Source organism: Carex rostrata, chromosome 24 (genome assembly GCF_964058835.1).
Source record: "Carex rostrata chromosome 24, lpCarRost1.2, whole genome shotgun sequence".
Classification (NCBI taxonomy): domain Eukaryota; kingdom Viridiplantae; phylum Streptophyta; class Magnoliopsida; order Poales; family Cyperaceae; genus Carex; species Carex rostrata.
The window spans coordinates 3,568,568-3,587,422 of NC_135941.1; the positions used below are offsets into that span (position 1 = coordinate 3,568,568).

The 18,855-nt window shown below is 32.2% G+C and overlaps 2 protein-coding genes across 5 annotated transcripts; both read right to left on the reverse strand.

Moving 5' to 3' along the window:
- Positions 1-2,279: 2,279 nt before the first annotated feature.
- Positions 2,280-7,760, reverse strand: LOC144575486 (protein S-acyltransferase 8-like). Its single transcript, XM_078325650.1, has 5 exons — positions 7,507-7,760; positions 6,547-6,732; positions 5,297-5,581; positions 3,875-4,108; positions 2,280-2,997 (listed from the first exon to the last, which is right to left on the reverse strand). The coding sequence occupies exons 1-5, from the start codon at positions 7,543-7,545 to the stop codon at positions 2,557-2,559; spliced, it is 1,185 nt and encodes a 394-aa protein (XP_078181776.1). The 5' UTR covers positions 7,546-7,760; the 3' UTR covers positions 2,280-2,556.
- Positions 7,761-12,811: 5,051 nt separating this feature from the next.
- LOC144575781 (uncharacterized) lies at positions 12,812-17,323 on the reverse strand. Of its 4 annotated transcripts, none has more exons than XM_078326028.1 (6): positions 17,193-17,323; positions 17,025-17,111; positions 15,358-15,814; positions 14,900-15,119; positions 13,528-13,604; positions 12,812-13,027 (listed from the first exon to the last, which is right to left on the reverse strand). In XM_078326028.1, exons 3-6 carry the CDS (start codon positions 15,811-15,813, stop codon positions 12,941-12,943), a joined length of 840 nt encoding a protein of 279 aa, XP_078182154.1. In that variant the 5' UTR covers position 15,814; positions 17,025-17,111; positions 17,193-17,323; the 3' UTR covers positions 12,812-12,940. The 4 variants fall into 4 exon arrangements, with proteins under 4 accessions (XP_078182154.1, XP_078182152.1, XP_078182153.1 ...); XM_078326026.1 differs by having other exon boundaries at positions 15,358-15,832; XM_078326027.1 differs by having other exon boundaries at positions 15,358-15,832; positions 17,025-17,092; positions 17,193-17,275.
- Between the last annotated feature and the right edge of the window lie 1,532 nt (positions 17,324-18,855).

An 18,855-nucleotide genomic window follows, 5' to 3' on the forward strand; every position in this document is an offset into this window, starting at 1 on the left:
TAAAAACGAGAATGGGTCTGTGAAAATTTTAAAAACAGGAAGGGGTACACGACTCATGGCGTCCCTGAGGGACGCCATACCAAATTTAAGTCCGACGAAAAAAAAAAAAAAAATTTGAAAAACCAGGGACGCCATGGCATACCCCAGCCCAAAAAAAAAAAAAAAATTAATTAAATTCCTGGGACGCCATGGCATATCTAGTCCCATATACAAATCTCACGTAAAACGCTAAGTCAAATTTCAGCTGAAAAACGCTAAGTAAAGTTTTATTTTCAGCTTTTGTATATGGGACTAGATATGCCATGGCGTCCCTGGAATTTAATTTTTTTTTTTTTTTTTTTTTTTTTTTTTTTTTACTGAAATTCTTGGGCTGGGGTATGCTATGGCGTCCCTGATTTTTCAAAAAAAAAAAAAAAAAATTTCGTCGGACTTGAATTTGGTATGGCGTCCCTGAGGGACGCCATGGGTCATGTACCCCTTCCTGTTTTTAAAATTTTCACAGATCCATTCTCATTTTTAATATTTTATTTTTCAATTTTCTTATATATAAAAATTGCGGGTTCAAATGCCTCTAATTTTTTGTGGCCTCCATTATATTTTTATTTTTAAAAACTTAAATAATTTAAAATTTAAAACTTAAACGTCAAAATAAAACCGTTAAATATAATCTATGTTATTTTCTATATGTGTCCATAAAAAATTATTACATTTTGATTTTGCTTTTATGTGAATCAATAAGTTAAAAAATTAAGGTCTAGAAATTATCCACATTAGTATACATTTTTATAAGCTCAAGATAACAATCAAAACAAAGTTGAAATGTCATAACTTTTTACATGTGTATAGATAAAATGATGTAGTTCATATCCAACGGTTTTATTTTAAATTTTAAGATTTAAATTTTGAGTTATTAAAGTTTGGAGGCATTGGAACCCTCCTCATTGTAATTTTATTTAAGTGAATAACTTTTATTTTTTATGTGTATAAATGATTTAGAATAAAAAATTAAGTGTGGAATTTTATTTGCTAAAATCAGTGTATATATATAATAGTTCTAACATATGAGTCTTTTAAAAATTATTATAAGACATGGTATTAACTTATTTTATAAAATCTAACATATAAATATTTTTAACATACGACATTTTATCTAGTTTATTCGGTATAAAATTTCATATTCCTGGTTTTCACAATTATAAAAATTTTATCAATCACATGTTCAAATTAATTTAGTGAGATATGCTTCAATAAAAATATACTAATTATGTATATGACATAATCTTAAGAAATTAAGAAATAAATAACCAATGAGCTCAAATACTATAACATTGAGTGGTGTAGATGGTTTGGGTACATTTTTTATACTTTCGAAGTGCATATCTAGTCCGATTAATAACCAAATTCAGCAAAGTTTAGTTTTTAATTTTTCACCATAATGTATTTATTGGCGAGTCGTATTACTTGCATTGTAACTGATTCAAAGCTGCTAGCATTATTTCTTGCATTGGTTATTTATATTCTTAATTTCTTAAGATTATGCCATATACATAGTATATTTTTATTAAAGCATAAGTATTTCACTAAATTATTCTTAACATGTGATTGATAAAATTCTTATAATTGTAAAAACTAGAAATATAAAATTTTATACCGAATAAACTAGATAAAATGCTATATGTTAAAAATATTTATATGTTAGATTTTATAAAATAAGTTAATACCATATCTTATAATAACTTTTAAAAAGGCCCATACATATATTCTTCAAATAAATAAAAAATATTCTTCATATACACTATTACTATACTTTCTTATTTTAGCAAATAAAATTTCACACTTAATTTTTGTATTCTAAATCATTTATACACAAAAAATTAAAAGTTATTCAAAACTTAAATAAAACCACAATTGTATATTTTACATAAGCAAAGAATAAATGAGAGTGAATAGAGAGAAGGAAGAGGGAGGAAAAGAGAGGGAACATGTAGGATAGACATTTTGTTAAAAATAATTGGAAGATATTTTATTCAAAGAACGATACTTTGTAAAATTTCTCCCTATTTTTCTGGTCCGCCTCCACAATAACCCTTATTATTGTTTAATGTTGTTTTGCTTTTAATAGCATCCTCAGTTATTATATAATTAGGCGGCTGACAAATGTGAAATACTCTTACCAAGGAATCACAGTGTAGACTGTGTAGTGGAACAAAAATAAACCAAGATGGGGGCAAATAAAAGACAAATGTAAGTTTCATTAGAGGCCCATTTTAGTGATCATCTTTTATAAAATGAAACCTAACTATGATCAATCTAGCAATGCCATGTCATGATACTTTACACTAAACTTAAAAAAAATTAAATTAATCATCCATAAGCCTGAAGCCTCAAACCAAACAACTAAACACTATAAACCTTAAACAACAAACACAAAACAACCAAGGGCACAAAAAATATACTAACCAGGTTTTCAAATGCCTAGCCCATTCCTTCCACCAAAAGATAAGAAAATGGATGCAAAAAAAAAAAAATACATAGCACAAGTAACAAGTAAATACACTAGTTTACTTCTTTCCGACCTGCTTCAACATCAAAATCCCAAATCCTATCCCCATCAGCCCCCCTCCTGATTCCCGTCTCCAACCCTCTACCTGAATTGACACCTGGCAAGGATTCTGAGACAACACTTCTCAACTCCTCATCTCCTATGTCCTCGAAATCACGCCGCCTCGAGATCTTCAACAAATCGTCACCGATCTCCAAGTCATCCTCCACCTTGGCACGTGGGGCTCCACATGGCGGTTCATCCTCTTCTGCTTGAGCCTGCCTGTGACTGACAGGTGGGGCCCTTGTTTGTTGCTCCTCTTTTACATAGGCTCGGAAGTTGTTTCTAGAAGGTTTGACCTCTGTGAAGAAGACTTCTAGGAAGTTGTTGAAACAACCTCGGTCATAATAGTTGGGTCTACTATCAGATCGATACCGAAAGTTCTCATATGTGGTCTGAAATTTTAATAACCAATTAAAATTAGTTTGAATAAATAGTCAGCAAGGAACAAGAAATAAAGCTAGTAGTTTAAACAACTTTAAGGAACTTCGGCATTTTTATTTTATTCTCCCATAAGATATAGCCCCAGAGTATCTAAGAAACTTATATAATAATTCGTCTTTTGACTAATAAGAGCCGGTGGCTAACCCAGGTTACAAATCTCGAGGCACAAATAAAATAGGCCCATTCAATAAAAATTGTTCATGATTTTAGTACATGGCGAAACAAGAACAAATTTTAAGCCTAAGAGAATGATAATTGGCCCAAATAATTCAGGTTGGATGTGGGCCTGTTAAGTTATTGGGTTTTAGATCAATAAATGATATTCCCCATGTAAAGGCCATACTGATTTCCCATCCACTTTTGGCAGGTTTGAGGGATCAGGTCTGGATTGATTGTGTTTTATAGTTAAAAAAGTCAAAATTGCTAACCTTGTGTTTTGTTACTTTTCAAAAGCATACAGATGGTGTTCCTAGTATAGATGCAACTACACTTAACTGTTCCAGAAAATAAATAAAAAATCAACCGAAGACAAGTAATCAACCCCCCAGTAACCCCAAGTCACTAACCAAAAACAACCCCAAAACCTCCCTTGCATCAATTTCAATCACCATACAACCAGAATATGAACCTACAAAACTATACAAAATGAAGAAATAACCTTTACCATGCATTATAAAAACAACTGTATGAGATAATAGGTCAGACCCAACTCAGAATTTAAATTTGAAGGCTTTCCAACACAAACATGACACATTGCATCTCCTACAAGGACCGATAAAGAAGTAAAGACACGTAAAATGGTAAATGAAATTGGTAAAAAAATGAAACCTGATTGGTGCTGATAAGGTAGAGATGAAAACCGGTAAGGCCACCGACAAACCAAAGAGAAACGAAACAGTATATCATGAGTGCAACTGAGGCAGGAGAGTGTTTCATAGCCTTCCATACAGTAGGGTAGTCCCCATCCATCAGAAATTTAATATAGAGTGCTGACATGGCGAACACGTATATACATAGCAGTGTTGACGATGAGACGAACATGAAAAAGAACCGGTAGTTTCTCTGCAGAGAAGAGAAAAATACTTCAGTAAGGTGAGTCTATAGAAGCATTACATAGTGATTAGCTTAAGCCATTTGATATGGATAATTCATTTCCAGCACCATCTGTTGTTTTTTTTTTACCAACCGCTATTCATCCCTCGGAAAGTAGTAATAATAGGAAGATTTCATGTGTATGGTTTCAACCTCTACAAACAACCGCAAAAAAAAAAAAGGAAGGGCATGAATAACATTTAGATTGGAAGAATCAAATTTGAATAGTGGGGTCGTACAATTGAAGGCATGAATAGCAGCAGATGCAGAATCCTTGATTTGTATTTACTTCTGCTCCAATAATATAGAACTAGTAGGATAGCATTGTAGAAGCCTAGCTTTTAATATATTTGTTTTGTATTTACTTCTGCTCTAATCATTTTATTAATAATTATTGTTTATTATTTCTCCTTGATACCAGTACTTTTATGTGAAGCAACGGTGCTTCACAGTTTTCCATAATCTCAGAAAAAGATACACTTATATGTATAGATATATCTTTAATTTCTTTTAAGCATGAGAGTAGTTATTTTGTTATTCATACATATTTTTTAAGAGTGTAATCCAGCCAAATCCAAATTCATTATCCAGAAGACATATATATCGAGATGTAAAGATAAGTCATCTGAATGCACAAGTATTTTCTTTATCCTAAAAACATTTTCCATCTGATTTTCCACTATGTTAGGAAAGCTAGAAGTCTATCACAATTGACAGGATACTGTACCGATTGAATTTCTGATGGCTACTAATAACTAGCATATTCAATTACTGAGGTACTCCACTACTACAAATCTAAAAATATACAAACGCCCTTTCAAATCACAAAAATAAATGAGAGTGGAAGCAGAAGTTCCCATATTAGGTAATGTTGATATTTTGTTGTGTACATGGAAATTTTGGCAGATTATAGGATCATATAGGGTACTTTTTAAAAAGGAACACCAAAAACTAACCCTTCTATAATATTGGACCATTATTTGGGTGTTATTTGCACAAAGAAAAAGGAAAACCATACATTGAATACCAGTAGCCACTGGATGAAACTACAACCAGGTTTAAACAATTGTATAGATAGACTTTGTTGCCAGGTGTTATTTGCAAATGCAATAAAAACAATGGGGCCGATTTTCAATAGTGAAAAAAAAAGGTATGTACCTGGCCAATACATTGACCAACCCAGGGGCAGTGATGGTCAAAACGTTCAACACAATTGTTGCAAATGGAGCAGTGAGAACACCGAGGCGGGCGGTATAGCATACATGTGTCGCAATATTTGACCTTGACCGGCATGCCATTGACCGTCACCTCCTTCGTGCGTGGGAACTGTAGACCAGGTGTATGTGAGGAATTGTCATATGAGAACTCCTCCTCAGGTGGATGTGAGTTTCGAGGAACCACCCCTGGATCCCGTGCTGAGGTGAGAAATAGGAGTATAAGTACCTGAAAAATAATGGATGGTTTTAAAAATTTGAGCAAATTTATTACCCAGAAAACCTCAAAATATCATGTATCCTTTTTGGAGAAATTCCATGCATAACCCTGGGTAATGCAAGAATTCATGTAAATATCCCTTGAAATCGTGGAATTGTCCTTTTTATGGACACCATCCTCATTTTTTTAAAAGATCCGGAAAAAAAAACTCCTTTATAGTATTTTGCTATGCAGAAATGATAAAGGGAAGGAGTAGTTCCAATCTTGTATATAATTACAAGACAAGGGCAACATAGGGTACTTTACATTTCTCAATTAGAAGGGATTATGCATGATATTGTAAGATTTTTAGAGCAGACACAAATAAAGCTAAAAAATTAAATAAAAGAATATGAAAAAAGTTAATTTCTAGAAATGAAACAACATTATTTTTATTAGGCCTAAAACCAGTAGGAGCCTCTGTGATGCTGGCATGGTTCTTCAAATTAGGCCATTTATTACACCTTTTGCTGTCTTTAGTCTCTTATGGAATCAACTGTGTAACCAATTATCAATTGTTCATGCTTAATTGAGGTTGCATCGGCCAACTTATGCTTGATTGAGCCTTGCAACTGATGTATGATTAGTTTAGCAGGGGCTTAAAATTCCAGACAGTGTGGAATCAGAGCTATACTTTATCATTTCTTTACAGGTTTTTGCCTCGGTAATTTATTGCATTACTTTCATTACATGAGGTAAAATTGGACTGAAATGAGACTTGATTATAAATCAGGGTTACTTAAGGCCAAAGCATGGCAAAAGTCAGGTTTTATTAACAGGTGAGGCACAACTGTTACCTGTCAGTTAGACAACCTGATACCATCTTGTTCGGGCAAATTAAAATCTTTGGTCCAATAAAATTACACAAATAAGCAACTCACTAACAATCAATTATCAACATCCAGAAAATAATTGATAGTGAAAAAAATACTCACATATATAGTAAAGGCTATGGCCACGACTAAAATAGCATAACCGGCATCGTATGAAGGAAACTGATGAATTAAATGCCTCGCCACAAATATGCAGAAAATTATAATAGGCACAACTATAAGAGAAACCGTAACAAATAGGGATTTTGCATCAGGTCCAAATATTAATCTTCCCCCCAATATAAATATCTGCATAAAAAAGATAATTAAATACGTAAATGAAAATTCAATTCTAAATTGCAACAATGTAGCATGACATTGAAAGAATTGTACGAGTCAATACCAGTATAACAACTATGCCAGTTGCAATGTTTAAATGATTGCAACTACTATCTGCAGTTCCGGAAGATTTGTTTAATTTTCAATTTTTGGTTACTGGATTGAGTGATGATTGACCAAAACTAGGGTTTAAGGCTCAAAGCATTCCAACCAACAAATTGACCGAAACTACCTATGCAATCCAGCAATTTTTTTCTTATTAGAAACTTTTTGTGTTGAAAATAATCAAGACAAACAATTAATCATATAATTTTACTATATCCCACTGTAAGTTTCATATCAGCATTGCGAAACAACCTGACAACCCATTTTAATTGCCCCAAAATTTCAAAACAACCATACTATCTCACTGAACTTCACCAACTTAAAATTCGCATCCCTGACAAAGAAAGCTATAATCTTTAAGTAAGTATTCCTTAAATTTGGGTGAAATTAAGGAAAAGAAAATGTGCAATTTTAGGAATAATTTTGTTAACCAACTAAACCTACTTCAATACCCAACCTAGAAAATAATTTCAGGCTAGTATCGAGTATAAGCAATCTAAAATTCATCTACCAACGAAGAAATTAAGTGCGCACCAAGTAAAACGCCACAAGAGATTATACCGAACAAAAAGAATTGATAATAACATTTGTAGAGAAACTTTATAAGAAAAAATTAAAAAAAAAAACGATAGAACTTACATTGTTGCCCTTCCAAACTTCGTATACCCGCTTGGCCATCAGAAATTAAAAAAATAATTACGTCGAAATTTTTCTATAATCTAAGCTGGAAAAGAATTGAAAATTTGGAAATCATGCATCATATGCTCACTCTCCTTTTCTCTCCTCCTGATTCTCACCCTAGAGAATTAACTTCTTCGATGGAAGGCTGCTGGAGAGTCGAGAGAGTGAGGTGTAAAAACGGGGGCTTTTTCGCAAAAGGAGATGTTCTCTCAAGCAAGTGGGGGAGGAGGACGGATGAATGTCATTAATTTTCAATTTCAACCTTCTATTTTTAATAAATGGTACAGGTTAGAATCATTGGCAATAAATTAATTTGACAATCTTAATAAGGAGTATGGCTAATATAACATTAGTGTCATTTAAGTCTATATAACACTAATTCCAAAACCTATCAAATCGAGTTCAAATGGCGAATCCAAACCGTTCACACCAATTAACTTTATGAGTGATGCGTTTACATGCAAACTTTTTATATTTTTGAGTTATTTTAGTATCAAATCAAGCGGCAAAAAAATTGAAAAATGAATGTATTAAATTAACTTAAAAACTCACACATTTGACCGCTTGACTTGATACCAAATAAACTCAAAAACTAATAAATTTTACATGTAAACGCACAACTAATGAAGTCTATCGGTTTGAACGGTTTGGATTCACCATTTGAACTCGATTTGATAGGTTTTGGAGTTGGTGTTATATAGACTGAAATGACACTGATGTTATATTAGTCATACTCCTTAATAAGTGTAAAAGTAATTTCTAATTATAAAAGAGTTTGGCTAGTATAACATCAGTGTCATTTCAGCCTATATAACACCAACTCTAAAACCTATCAAATCGACTTCAAACGACTAATCCAAACCGTTCAAACCGATTTACATTATGAGTGATGCGTTTACATACAAATTTTTTATATTTTCGAGTTATTTTAGTATCAAATTAAGCGGTAAAAATATTGAAAAATTAATGTATTAAAATTAACTTAAAAACTCACACATTTGACCGCTTGACTTAATACTAAATAAATTCAAAAAGTTATAAATTTTGCATGTAAACGCACAACTAATGAAGTAGATCGGTTTGAACGGTTTGGATTCACCGTTTGAAGTCAATTTGATAGGTTTTAGAGTTTGTGTTATATAGGTTGAAATGACACTAATGTTATACTAGTCAAACTCATTATAAAATCTTATATTTCGAACTACACCATATATAGTTACATTAGCATCTGATCTACAGATGAATGATTTTCATTAATTTTTCATTTGAACCTTCCTTTTTTTATAAATTGATACAGGTTGGCTTAGCTCATAATGAATTAATTGGCAATCTTAATAATTTAAAACATAATTTATAATTTTAAATTTTAATATGTCAAATATGTTCCAAGCTATTTGTGGACAGATGAAAATAATGAAACCTAATATAAAATTTATTATTTATCTTGAGGTTTTAAATTTTCAATGTTCTATATTTAACATTTTTTTATGAAATATAAAATTACTCTTAAATTATATAAAATATGATACATAATTATATAAGGCTAACAATATGCTTGTAAACTAATTTTATTTTAAAAAAATAAAATTATTAGACTTCATTTAAACAATATACATAATTATAATTATTAGACTTTATTTAAAAAAATATTATCAAAATTATCAAGCTATTATCCGTGAATTCCAACTAATCGATAAAATGCCTTAATCCCTCTCCAACTATTGTTTTAAAACTTTCATCTAATTGCAATAATTTTTGTTGGATACATTAATGCTTACTAAAAAAATTCTTGCAAATATTTGTTCGTCCAAGTTTTTTTAATGATAAAATTTACAAGTGTCTCTTAGCATGTGCCTTGTTTTGTAAAAAAGAAGAAGAAAAGGTACTGGTAAACTTATGTTTGATGACATTACATTGCTTTACTAGGGCTAGGGAGGTCACAAAGCTAGCTTTGGCTAAGAAATGCAATTAATTGGTTATATGGTACAATATTTATGTGATATGGTTCCTCGTTTTACCCTCAAATTAAAAGAATAAGAACATAATTTCTTTTTTTATAAAAAAATATAATATGCAATTATTTATAGGTGAGAAAATATGTATGAGATGGTGTATCATTAGGGGTATATATGGAATGGATATGAAGTAGATATGTTAAAATAATATTAGTATTTGTATTCAACACAATGGATACGAATATAAAATAAATGTAAAATTAATAACCTATATATTGCTGACAAATCTATAAAAATAAATATAAGCTTTTCATAAAAGTTTAAAATTATAATTTTGATAACAATTCTGCAAATATTATTTGATAATTGACAATAAACAGTGAGCATACAACATATGAGAATACTTCAAAAAAGAAAGAGAAAAAACGATAATCTGAGATAGGTGGATTAAATTAGATATTTATATATTTTCAAGCGACAAGAATATCAATTCTACGTGTATATTTTTTTTTCTTACCTAATAATCACATGTATATGTATTTACACGAATATATCCATTCTTATCACATCCCTATTTATTATTTTTTCTTCATATAGCACAAAAAATATTTTTGAAAAATAATACAAAAATAGAAGGGCCAAGTTGCAAGTGTCCGAGAAAAAGTGCCTCATGCTCTCAAAACCATGTTACTGGGGCCAAATCCTTGCTTGCAATCCCGGGTGTATAATTTAAATAGTGATTATTAAATTATTGATTATGTTATGCACTGTGCACTCCCTGGTATCTAGAAACAAGAGGGTTTTTTTTTTTTTTTTTTTTGGTTTCTTACAAGAGGGTCTTTTTTTTCGCCAAACATTTAGTGCGTTCATTTCTAAGAGCGCCCATATCCAGCCCTGGCATGTCCCCCAGCGGTGCGCACAAAAACAAATGAGTAATGATAATAATATAGAGTAGAACTAGAGTGTTCATAAGTTCATCAAGTCCTTTTGTGAACTCAAGTCTAAAATTCATCGAATCGGCTTTAAATAACGAATTTGAAACATTGAAATCTGTCTATCTTACGAATGATGTGTCTACGTGAGAAAATTTTAAACATTCAAATTAATTTAGTAGAAAATAAAGCGGTCAAAATTAGAGTGTTAATAAATTAATTTTAAAGCATTCATTTTTTGAATCTCTTTTGACCACTTGACTCTATGCAAAATTAATTTAAAAATTAAAAAAATTTACATTAGACACATCACTCGTAAGGTAGATGGGTTTTAATGGTTCAGATTCGTCGTTTGAGACCGATTCGATGGGTTTTAGACTTGAATTCATCAAAAGACTTAGTAAACTTAAGACATCCTAGTTCTACAAAATAATATAATCTTTAGGGACCCCCAAATACTTTTGACATTGTTTATTTAGATGATTATATTCTCGTTCCACTTTTGTAGTACCTTTTAAGTCTTAAGAGCAAAATTGTTGTTAATGAATTTATTATAGTTTGGTAGCAAATTTAAATATGCGTGAGTTAGACAAATGAAAGATAACAATGAAATAGTGTCATTTGAGTTGGAACAATGCTATCCTTTTACTATTCAAAAGAATATAAATACTGTTTGATAATATTAGTTGGAATAGTAAAATGGTAGATTGCATTAATAATAATAATAATAATAATAATAATAATAATAATAATAATAATAATAATAATAATAATAATAATAATAATAATAATAATAATAATATAATAAATATATTAATAATTATAGTTGTGATGAAGAAGATGAGAAAAAAAGATAAACTAAATAATAATAACTGTCATTTCTCACATATTTTATTGACTCATTCGTTAGAATACATAGTAGTCACATCTGAACAAGTATCCTCTGTAGTATCGCACGGGTGGAGCTTACTACTTTATGGTCCAGATTAACTTAAAAGATGCCTATTTGGAATAGGACCGGTATTATTTGTGCTTTGAGATTCGTGCAAAGTTAAAAGAACAGTCCGGATTCAACTCCACATAATACACCTCTGTAGTACTCAAAGGATACGATTACAATCAATTCTAGTATTATTCTAAATTCTCTAATTTTGTGTTTGACAACTATTTTCACTAGAATAGCGCATTATTTTGCTATTTGCTACTTTTACATAATTCTTCCAAAATAGTATGGGTCCCATACTCCCTATGTCTTTTACAATTGAATACATTAAAAGAAAAGTTTGCATAATCTAATGATAACTTCATCATAAGTCAGCAACTTGGTACAAATTGGGAGTAATGAACCATTCTGATTACTTAAGTGCCTCCCAAAGACCGAAGTATACTTTAATAGCTCACGAAGGAAGATCATAAAAAATAGTCATGGGAATTATAAAAAATGGAATATGGTACGTTTGTTGGACTGAATGATAGGATGAGGAACTTTACCTCAATATTTTATTAATCAGATACTCTCAAGCTAAAACACAATAATAAATACTATTAAACAAACACATTTCGTCACTGCAGAGCGTTGCCTTTCCTTTTCCTCGGCATATTCCAGGTTCTTTACTTAACAATGAATTTGATCAGTGCCAAGTAAGCTCGGTGCACAGCCTGTAAACACACAAAAGTAACACAAAACACCTAAGGCATAGATATCAAATTACTTATAGTTATGAGGGTATATATGCAAAAGATAGAAGAATGAGAGACACCGGTGGCATTAAGTTGTTGTCGTACGGTCTTGTTAACCATCTTTAATGTATATCTGGTCCAATTTGGTACCTTTATTTTTTATATTTGAAACGTATAAATTCCAAACCCTAGTATGAACAATAAAGCTGTTTTTCAGCTTTTGACCAGACGGCTGTTGTACCTTGTCGGCGTGTAGCATTTCCCACTGTTACGGTTTCTATTGGTCGCGCTTCAAATTTATAGGCCTTCGGTATCCGGCCCATTGGGCCTAAATAGCACTTGTTATACAAGCCGAAATTTATCTAAGAATAATATAGTTTTGTCGAAAGATCAAAAGAAAGTCCAACACAATCTTGAGACAATTGAAATTTATCTAAGAATAAATCTCGCAAAAAGAATTTTTTTTTAAATTAACTTAATTAGTGTCCTATAATATGGATAAGTTATATCGATACTTGAGACAATTGTACATCATGCATTTTATAAAATGGTAACACCTATTTGCGCTATCAAATCGAGACAGGACAACACCATTTTGTTTCATCAAACCATCGACCAAATTATTTATTTTTTCTACAAGATAGCTCAAATATTATTTAAGACATGTTAAAAATGTCGAGGAAACACAAAAAAAAATTGAAAAAAAGAAGAACAAAAGTACTTAATGCCAACATCCAAGATCAACGGACAACATCAACATTACAAGCAAAAGAAAATAAAACCCAATAAATTATTTATATTTATCCTTGCAAATTATGTTCAGATCTAGTTCTCGAACTCTTCATCAAACACAGGCTTGTCAGCTAAGGTCTTCGGTACCCACGGCCTGTATGCTCCGTCATGACACAAATTCTGAGCACAGAGAAGAAATATAAATTCAAATTTGATTGATCTGAACTAAAATCATAAATCCATCTGCATAATTTTTTAGAACGGTGAAGATTACTTTCTGAATGTATTATTACTTGTGGCTTTTTCATGTGTAAATAATAGTTTATAAATGAAACAACACGAGACAAGCGGATGCTGTATGGAACCATCAAATAATGATCTGCCATAATAGATCACTAAAACAATCAAGTCACTTGATGATATTAGTAAGTAAACTTCTACATCCATTCCATATTCCATTATTCATACTGTAATGTACAAATAAGATAAGATTTTCATCAAGAAAAACAAATAAGATAAGATGTTAGAGGGCTTTTCTTTTTAATTAGTATATGAAGAGCCTGCTATTAAAGATATTAATAAGTAGAAAGAGAGATTAAAAGAATAAAGAAAGAGAGATTGCAACTAGAGGAAAATGAAGAACACAAAAATAAGGTTTGCTAGGAGAAACTTTTGAGTACCTCTAACCAGAAGAAGAATTTACGCAAGAGGTTCAGTCTCTCATACTTGTTTGCTTCAGAGATCTGGATTGCCAGGTCTACAAATTCAAAACAAAGAAAAAGGTGTATAGTCACTAATATTAATAGATACCGAAATACCTATTTAAATTTAAAAAGCTACAAACGCAGAATTGAATTTCTGCAAGGTACAGGCCTCGAAGTGCATTTTGCCTAATAAGTATAAATCTTAGAAGGTTTCAAAGATATCAGTTAAGTCTAAAGCAACTTAAGTAAGAAAGAGATCATAAAGGGTGTCAGAACAGGTAATTAGTAAATTAGTGTAACATATTGGTGCTGAGTTGTCAGACGAACAGGTTTTAGAAGTTTATATTTTGAGAAGTTTCAGGGGTATTGGTGCTTATTCTGTTTTTTGTGATATTTTGGTCTTGTTGTTGTTGAATGTTTACATGTTTTGTAGTTCATAGGTATTTTGCTAAAATACCTATGCTTATCTCCTTTTTGTTTTGTATGATGGTACCAGCATGTTGGTATCGGTCTCTGATAAACTTTGTATGACTGGTTTTCATTAATATGGAAATCGGTGGGTTTTCCCACTGTTATAAAAAAAAAATACATATTGGTGCTGAGTTGTACCATTACCTCTACTGGTTAATTCCATTTATAACTCAACTGACCCTCAACTATGCTAAAGAACCACAAGTGTATAAATTAAGCCCAGAGTAACCCTCTATGGCTCTATCTTCTAACTGATAGTAATGGAACTTATGGCAAATTGCTGAATTATGTACAACAGAAGACCGATGCTAAACATTTACCATCAAATTTTCAACTATATGTATAATAAGACAGAGAGTGGTAACAAACCATCATTCGACAAATGCAGTTTGGCAGGTACGTACATAAAAAAGGTACCGGAACAGTACAAGACCTACCACAGCTGACAAGTGAACTATTATGGCTTTGTACAATTTGAAATGACAGTGAATCATTTTATAACCCGACTAGTGATTGCTATCTAAATGCTCCTTCCAACAAAAAGAAGTATAAAAAAAAAAAAAGGTTGCCTGCTGAATTGCAGTGGTGGCATCATTACATTAATTATTCCAGTAACTACAATATTTTATCCCAACAAACAAACTGTGTTTTCACATTAACAATTTTCCATTATTAAACACTGAAAAGGTAATTTCCGCTTTGCGGCTAGATTGAAATAAAATAAAGAGCAGATCCGATGCTAGGGTGAACTTTATATGACAGCCAAGTGTCAATAAACCCATGTTCTTGCTAGGAAAAATTCTAAATCGAGAATTTAGTTGGAACTCCAATTTTCAAAGTCCCAATAAAATGTTATAGGAGGGTTAAAATAATTTACCAGGGTAGTAGTCCAGATAGGATTGGCCGGCTTCATGGGTGTGGTACCGTTTTGACATGTTGCGCAAGTTTCGGTGCTTCATCACCGGCTTTCTACGGATCGCTTCATTCATTAGAGCCTCATACTCACGCTGGTCAAATGGCTCTCTCAGCACTGCTCTCAGCTTTTCATCAAAGGATCGCATATCGACTGAAATCACAGCCAAATCATTCTTTTCTCCCTGATAACATTTAAAAATAAAAATCTTATCAGCATTGTGCTCGCCTGGTATTTTTGGAATTTTCTTATAAAAGCTCTGCAATCTCAGAATGCAAAAAATAACATGTAGTAGGTCCAGTGTACTGGTACAGAGGAAAAAATAATAAAATAATTAGAGGCATGTTTATCCATATAACAAAAGTAAATTACCAAATAAAGAGAAGGTAATAAGGTGGATAAACTCGTAGAAAACATCTTACATTGGATCCAGAAGCGCCATTATAAGGCACAGGGCCCTGCTCGTCGGAACGCACGCCATTCTGTTGTGTCAAATTCGCTGACATGTTCTTCCTGTGTTCTTCATAAATGACTTTACGACCCCCTTCAAGCTCTAACATCATTAGTCCTTCTTCAAATGTGAGGTGCTTTAGAAACCTCTCATAAGACTCTTCAGTTGGACTTGGAGGGACAATGTGGTCGCCTCCCATATTTTTGGCTTTCTTTAAAGGTTTGGTCTTATGCTTATAATAAGAAGAAGAAGTCTTCACTCCTCCATACTTCAAGTACACTGGTACACCGTACTCTGTATCATCCATTTGTAAGATGTACGAGGTACCGTCTAGCCTGACATGGTCCAAGAATATTTTGTAGACAGGGTCCATGGAGTTAGATGTACGAGGCACCTTCATCTTCCTTTTAACTTGATAAGGTTTCATTCTGAAAAATTGTGAGGCACTACCAAAGAGATCAATTTATAAGCGAATATTCAGTCAACAGAGTAGCATGCAATGTAAAAATGCAAAAATAACCATCATATAACACAATTCTCAATTCTTTTATTTATTTGCTCTTTCTTAGTTTGATTGGGTTGTTGGTGTTTAATTCCACAGTTAGAGTTAGACGAGGATTATTGACTCTAAATCAACAAAATTATGGCACTGAGAATGCATAGATGAAGAAAGATACGCTTGAATACAGAAGTTAGCAAGTTACTTTTAACCAATAACACAAATTCTTCAGGCAATAGAATATCAATTCAATCAGATATTTTTTATTAATAAAGTAAAATACTTTTCCTCAACAAAAAAAAGGTAAAATATGCAAGTTTACCAAAATATATAAAAAATAGACTAAGAAAAAGTTGTTCTATTTTATTTTTACCAAGGACCAACAAAAATTGAATCAGTTTTGAATAAGGTTACTAAACGAACCCATGCATTTCTTATAAAATGTAGTAAATAAATGAATTTTCTGTACAATCACTCGCAAAGGCTAAAGCTGAGACACTGTACTCATTTGAAACCGATTTATTTATGCAAATTAGAGTCATTTTCCAAGTTGCCAGAAGGAATAAATTTAAAAAAGATTAAACCCCAATCTTACTTTGCTGTTGCAGGCTCATAAGTTCCAGTAAGAAGAATTTGTTTAAATCCAGGAGTGCCAGAAGCAAACAAGTTGCAAATGAGAAGGGATTGAAACAAGTATTCTAAGAAATTAGATCAGTTCGATGAGAAAAAAGGAACAAATAAAATGTAAAGACCTTTCGTTTTTGTTTCGTCTCTTTCTCCTGTGATCATGTATAGAGTCGAAGCTGGAGCAAGTGTGGAGCGATCAGGTAATGGTAAAACCGTCCAAGGGACAAAATGAGAAAAAAAAAATATCCTCTCGATTTCTAACAAATGGATGTATCTGTTTTTTTAGTTTCCCTTCTTCTCGCAGTCGCACTTCTCGCCTCTTCTCACTCTCTCCTCTCTCTTTCATATTGATCATAGTAGGGAGAAATCAAAGAGGGTATTTTCTACATTGAGTAACTATTTGAACTCACTATTTCAGTTTTTTTGGTTCATTGATTTTGATAGGGCATATTGCAGACAGTGAAACTTGAATTTGGATGTTTCCATAAAATCCCCAAAACAGGAAAAAATACCTCAGTATTCTTGAGAGTGTCGAATAAGGTCAGAATTATCTGGAATCAGAACTGAAGATTGCAACCTTCTGCAATAAAAAGAGTTGCCTAGGCAGCCATGAAAATGAAATTCATAAATCGACCGTTAAGAACTTTGAAATTGATTTGGAGGTGAAGCACGAATCTTACCTTAATCTTGTGCTGTCCAAGAGAGGAAGAGGGTTTACAGGGCGGAGAAGGAGAGGTAGACGAAGGGTATAGACTCGCCTAGCGAAGAAGATAACGAAGTGAAAGTTGTAAAATTTTCCGTTTCCGTGTCATCAGATTGATGTGTGAGTGATCCATGATAGCACAAATTTTAAAGGAATCTGACGGCCATAAGATAAACCTGTGAACACCCTAGTTTTACTGAATTCGCCTCCTCTGAGATATCTTATATTTTGCGTGACTTTCTGGAAAATCTCAACCGTTAGAATACGTTCTGCGCGAATCTCAAAGCTCAAATAATACTGGCTCCCTACGTCACCCCGAATAGGTACCGGACACGTCGGTCACGCAAAATATGAGATATATCAGAGGATACGCACTCAGTTTTACTCAGATACAAATCTGCTGTGATTCTTTGGAATCACAGAACCCTGCTATAATAAATCTATCCATTCATATATTTGGAGATTCGTGCATAAGAAATAAGTGATTTTGAGATTTGTGCATTCCGAAAAGTAAAGGGGTGGATTTAGAATCATAGGGTCTGCGATTCTTTTAGAATCACAGCAATCACAAACAGTTATCCTAATAACCCTAGCTAGCAAAGGCATCTTGTATCAATCATGAGTTCATGACTATATCAATTCTTTTTATCTTACATTTTCAGAATTGAAAATTGAAGAAGAAATTAAGAATAGAAGCAAGCAAACATTGAGTATAATTAATTTCTTATTTCCTGTACATGGATTCTCTTTTTCCTTAAAATGAAAACATAATCTTATCAAAATCAATGATTAATGTAAAGATTTTGGAGGATAAAACTCGATATTAGCTGTCATTTTACGGGAAATTTTACAAAATAACCTCCTTTCAATATCTATCAAACAAAATACTCTAAAATTACTAACAAAATATCCTTGTGAGTTTCACATTTTCCATCCCCTCCATTCTCTTCCCTTCTAATTAATTACTTCCTCTTTTTTGTCCTTCCTCAACTGTCTTTTACGAAGACAAACCTTGTACCGCTAAAAAAAAATAAAAAATCACAATGGATAAAATAAACTATTTGAACTTCCACTCGGAGGCCTCTTTTATTGCAAATTCTTTTTGATAAATCTGGCAGTTGCTGCCTAGGAATTCACACAGAATTCATCAGGCATAAAACAAACTATTTTAGCTTCCACTCGAATTTTGCAAGGCAACACTGGCCTTTTGTTACAAGTCCCTCTTCATTTTCTCAAAACCCAAGTAGTCCGGCAAATCCTGCAAATTATACCGCTTAGAGATTCAGAAATCTTACAAATAAAACATGGAAAATCAAATCGAAAGTATTGTAACAACTAGTTCATTGTATTTTCTATTTCTCGTTTCTCAGTTTTAGGACCAAATAGGGCATAATATTCGTACCTTAAAATTTCCAGCTTTTGTTGAAGCAATCTTAGCAATTGTATCTCCTACAAATATAATGGATAATAAACAAGGTGCGGTTCAGGCTGGATTTTCTCCAAAACTTGAGAAAATCTCTAACCTCAAGTTTCTGAACTAGCATTTTTTTTAAAGCTATTATTTCTAACAAGATAAAAATGCAATAACAATAATAATGTAAGGCAAGAAACTTACCTCAAATCTCCATACGATCCATCCC

Bases quoted from the DNA above. Each gene is read 5' to 3' on its own strand.
- LOC144575486 (XM_078325650.1), bottom strand. From the start codon at position 7,545: ATGGCCAAGCGGGTATACGAAGTTTGGAAGGGCAACAAT. The intron at 6,733-7,506 runs GTAAGTTCTATC...TTTTTTATGCAG, and splicing joins AAGTTTGGAAGGGCAACAAT to ATATTTATATTGGGGGGAAG. The intron at 5,582-6,546 runs GTGAGTATTTTT...ATTATTTTTCAG, and splicing joins CCATAGCCTTTACTATATAT to GTACTTATACTCCTATTTCT.
- LOC144575781 (XM_078326028.1), bottom strand. From the start codon at position 15,813: ATGAAACCTTATCAAGTTAAAAGGAAGATGAAGGTGCCTCGTACATCT. The intron at 15,120-15,357 runs GTAAGATGTTTT...AAATGTTATCAG, and splicing joins ATGGCGCTTCTGGATCCAAT to GGAGAAAAGAATGATTTGGC. The intron at 13,605-14,899 runs GTAAATTATTTT...TTGAATTTGTAG, and splicing joins CTATCTGGACTACTACCCTG to ACCTGGCAATCCAGATCTCT.